This window comes from Mus caroli, chromosome 17, assembly GCF_900094665.2.
Source record: "Mus caroli chromosome 17, CAROLI_EIJ_v1.1, whole genome shotgun sequence".
Taxonomy (NCBI): domain Eukaryota; kingdom Metazoa; phylum Chordata; class Mammalia; order Rodentia; family Muridae; genus Mus; species Mus caroli.
Window position 1 is genome coordinate 19,553,454 of NC_034586.1, and position 4,756 is coordinate 19,558,209.

Genomic DNA, 4,756 nt, shown 5'->3' on the forward strand with positions numbered 1-4,756 from the left:
GGGAAGGGCTTGGAGGTGGGCAGTATCCCAGCTCTTGATCTCAGGCCTAAGTAGGGCCTGGCCTTCCTTCCCACTGTTGTTCCAAGAGATTGCAGGAGCATTTTAGAGAGACTGGCTATAAAGCATGATTTCTCACTTCTAGTTGAAATCAATAAAGGTCCCTTTCTCCATGAAGCAAGCTCCACCCCACGTTTGTTCTGTGCAGACCTTCTTTAAAGAAATCGTCCTAAGTTCCTCGGCTCCACGTTTAGAAGAGAAGTGACAACCATCATGTACCAGAGGTTGTGAGGCCAGGAAGAGACTGAGAGGAGTCAGTTGAGCACAAGGTTCAGAGCTAAAGAATGTAAGAATCGGCTTCAGACAGCCTATTCACAAGGAGACCCCACCGTCTTAGAACAGGCGCTCCCAATCGCTATCCTGGGATGATGAAGACCGGAGTCTGAATATGCATAAGATTATAAGTAGTGGGACATTCGCTTGTGTTGTCCCCAGTGGCAACTCCTTGAGGAAATGCCACTTGGCTGCAGGGCCCTACCTGCCCCTTTTATGGACACGAATATTAAGGCAGCCAATAGAGATCAGCTGGTGTGGGGACCATAGTGTGAAGGCCGACGAATACCGACAGGAAGGGGCCAAGGATCGTTCTCGCCGCAATAGGCCTCGAAGAGTTGCGTCTGCGCAGTGAGAGCGCTCCGCCAAACTTCGGGGGCGGGGAGACCTCGGTGCGCACGCAAGACGCGAGGCGGGGCCAATGCCCTGGGCGCTAGACCCGCTGCACCAGGCGGGGGCGGGACCACGGGCGAGCCTGGGCGGAGCCTCGAGGCCGGTTTGGAATTTTTGGCGCGAGCTGGCTCCGCGCGCGTTCACGGGCGGTTCCCCTTCTTGGAGGGTGCTTCGTCCCGGTGTCCAGAGGCCCCGCTGCCCGACCCCGGCCTGCCTGGCCTCTGCGAGGTCCCCAGCGGCCTCCGCCGACCCGGAACCTGGGACCTCGCTGCTGCGCCGCGCTGCGCCCCGCCCAGCCTCCCCAGGTGAGCCCACACCCGGGTGAGGTCTCCCGGTTGCGCCGCTCTTCCGCCCGGCGCCCTGGCCCGCGCTCCTGCCGCGCTGCGCCCCGCGACTGCCCTCCGGCCTCTTCTCAGTATCCGGTCGCCCCCCCCCCCCCGCAACCTGCAGCAGCCCCACCCCTCCCTGTCTGTCACGGGCCGGACTAGCCCTCGGATGACTCCAGGTCAGCGCTGTCGCCCACGCCCCGCCTACTCCCGCGGGTTCCCTGTCCCTTCCCACTGGGCGCTCCTTTTCCAGCACTGCCTCTCTTTCTCCCGCCGCTCTCTGGGAAGAGCCCCTCCACCCCCGGGTGACAGCTTGTCTACGCAATGGTTTGTCAGAGTTTCCCCTCGTCCACAGAACGGATTCAGCAGTGGCCCTGCACGGGAGGAACTCAGAGTCTTAACGCTAGATGGTGGTCAACAGATGGGTACAGCTCAGTAAGAGGGTGAGGTCCCTGGAAACCCAGTGGCTCAGGGACACTCTATACTCAGCCGGGACTCCACTACCAACCCTTCTCACCCCATAAAAGCTGTTTGACCAGGCCAGAGGTATTAGAATGTAAATGACCAGTGATGTTGAAATGAAAATGGCATTGAGAGGGAATGGTCATTCTGACTGAAACAGAAGGTGATGGACTCCCAGGTGCTAGGCATGTATTCCTTCTTCCTTTTTTTTTTTTTTTTTTTTTTTTTTTTTGTTTTGTTTTGTTTTGTTTTCGAGACAGGGTTTCTCTGTGTAGCTCTCTGGCTGTCCTGGAACTCACTTTGTAGACCAGGCTGGCCTCGAACTCAGAAATCCGCCTACCTCTGCCTCCCAAGTGCTGGGATTAAAGGCGTGCGCCACCACGCCCGGCTTTTTTTTTTTTTTTTAAAGTCTTTACTTTTTTAAATGCATGTGTATTTTTGTCTGTTTGTGCCTAGTGCCCACATAGGTCAGAAAAGGGTGTCAGATCCCCTTGGAATTGGAGTTACAGATGCTTGTGTGTCAGTGTGTCAGGGAATCAAACCTGGTCCTTTGGAAGGGCATCAAGCACTCTTACCTCCCCCACCCACATCCCCTTCAAGGCTGTAGGTTTAATTAACAAGCGTGATCGTGGATCCTTACAGAAGACCTGGGATGGGATTTGTTTTTTCTTTTTTTCTTAGGGTGGGCATCAAATGCAGGACCCTGATGGTGCTAGGCATGTACTCTATCACTAAGCTAAAGGCCACCTCTGGGATGGGATTCTTGAAGTAAATAGAGCCATAACAAGAGAGCCTTCCAGCAAGCCTCTTGAGTACTTAACCTAAGTAGTAATTTGATCTAGCGACTACTAGAGGTTAGGTGTGGCTCCTTTGATACATTGTGGCTTCCCCTAAAATGGACAATTTCTACTGCTTTTTTGCCTTTGTTCCAGTTACAACATTGGAGCAACCTAACACCCCCTTTTGCCCCAAGGGGCACACAGATACTGGCACCAGGGCACTACTACACTTGAGTCATTTCAACTACTATCTAAAGCACTGATTAAGAAAGACAGCAGTTAGCATTTATGTCTTAAGTCCTTCAGAGTTCTGTATGTCTGTGCAGAGTTGCAGCTCCACAAACTCCTGGTGCCAGGTGCTCTTCATAATTCAAAGTATCCCAGATTTAGGAACTGGAGTTATAGTAATAAGTCAGTTGGTTTAGCATTTGTCTAACATGAATCATGTCCTGAGTTTGATATACAGCACTGCATAAACTAGATGTAGTAGGACATGTCTGTGATCCTAGCTCCCTGAAGGTGGTGTCTGGAGGATCAAAACCTCAGTTTTCCTTGGCTGCACAGTGAGGGAGCTTGAAGACAGCCTAAACTAGAGACCCTGTCTCAAAAAAATAAAATAAAATACATCTCAGATTTAGAAAGCACAGATGAACCGGGTAGTGGTGGTGCATGCCTTTAATCCCAGCACTTGGGAGGCAGAGGCAGGTGGATTTCTGAGTTCAAGGCCAACCTGGTCTACAAAGGGAGTTCCAGGACAGCCAGGGCTACACAGAGAAACACTGTCTTGAAAAACAAAACAAAACAAAAAAAGAAAGAAAGAAAACACAGATGTAGGGCTGAGGCTATAGCTCTGGTAGAATGCTTTCCTGACCCATAATGACTAGTAGCTTTTAAATAATGGTTTGATCCATAAATAAATAATAGCTTTTGAAAAGGCATCCTAAGAAAGCATATATGTATAAGACCACTAGCGAATCTGGGGCATCCATCCAAGATCAAACACTAATATTTCTGTCAATGAATGGCAGCTAGTGGTAGCTCATGCCTGTAATCCTAGCACTTAGAAGGCTGAGGCAGGAGGATTGCTTCAAGTTCAAGATCAGTCCAGGCTACATAGACTTTTCTCAAAACAAAGTAAAACTATAAGTATAGTGAGTGAGAAAGATAGATAAAGTTGATTTTTCCCCTGTAGTAATTTTTTTCATGTAGCTACCCAGTTGTCTGTCATTTGTTGAAAAGATTCTTCTTTCCCGTTGGTTTGTTTGACATCCTTTTTGAAAATAAGTAATTCCAGCTCTCTGGAGGTTGAGGCAGGAGGCTGTTCAAAGCCAGCTTGAACTACATAATGAGTCCTGTCTTGAGAGGGGGGAAAACACACACACACACAAATTTTTTTTTGAGACTGGGTCATTCCATATAGCCCTGGCTGTCCTGGAACTTGCTCTATAGACTATGCTGACTTCAAACTCACAGAGATCCACCTGCCTCTGCCTCCCAAGTGCTGGAATTAAAGGCATGCACCACCACTGTTTTCAATAATGGAGCCAGCTGGAATTCTAACAGAGATTGTACAATTTGAGCTGAAGGCCTTTACTTTGTTTTGAGAAATGTCTGGTAACACTGTACCATTAACTATACAAGACCATTGTCATGTACAGGTTTCCCCTTTTATTTAGGCCTTTAGTTTTTGGTATATGCACGTGGGGGGTAGGGGGTGTCTCTGCAACCACTAGGACCTGCAAAGGATTGATCTCTGTGAGGCAAGAAGAAAATCCAGTTCAACACGACTCAGTGGCTGGTGTTGGTTCAAACTTGTAGAATCTGACACTGGGTAGCTTATTATAGGTATATTTAAGTACAGTACAATTTGGACAAAGGTTTCCTATTATAACAGAGTCCCCTCTGTACAAGGAAGCATAATCAGATCAAAACATGTCTCAGTTCTATAGATAGGCTACATGTGTTCTCTTAAGGCCTCCAGAGGATCTGGTCAGCAGTCATCTGGGCTATTAACCACCTCTGGTTCTGCTGGGGACGTCCCAGGTATGGCCTGGCTCTCTAGCACAGGGGTTAGGTTATTAGCCACCTCTATTCCCAGCCTTCTGGCTAAAAGAGGTCTGTTTGTTTGAAAAGACAACTGTGTGTGCTTAACATTCCTGGTTTTCCTAGTTCTAGCTATGAGTGCAAGGACAGCTGTGCCCCAGGATATGTCCATTCATTTTGGTTTTGGTAATACGGATCAAACCAGGGCCTATCACATGCCAGGGAAGTGTTCTGCCACTGAGCCAGTGAGCTACATATCTTCTTCCGCCTCCTCTTCCTCCACCTCCCTCCTCCTCTCTCCTCCCTCCTCTTCCTCTTCCTTCTCCTCCTCCTCCTCTTCCTCCTCCTTCTTCTTCCTCTCTCCCTCTCCCTCTCTCTCCCTCTCTCTCCCTCTCTCTCCCTCTCCCTCTCCCTCTCCCTCTC

General features: G+C 49.5%; 1 protein-coding gene across 1 annotated transcript in view; it reads left to right on the plus strand.

Annotated features, from left to right (window-relative positions):
- The first annotated feature begins 738 nt into the window (after positions 1-738).
- Pkmyt1 (protein kinase, membrane associated tyrosine/threonine 1) overlaps positions 739-4,756 on the plus strand; it is a 10,677-nt gene continuing 6,659 nt past the window's right edge. Inside the window, exon 1 of the mRNA XM_021186200.1 lies at positions 739-1,028. Coding sequence (XP_021041859.1) covers positions 752-1,028 — 277 coding nt within the window. The 5' untranslated portion in view covers positions 739-751. The remainder of the gene's footprint in view (positions 1,029-4,756) is intronic.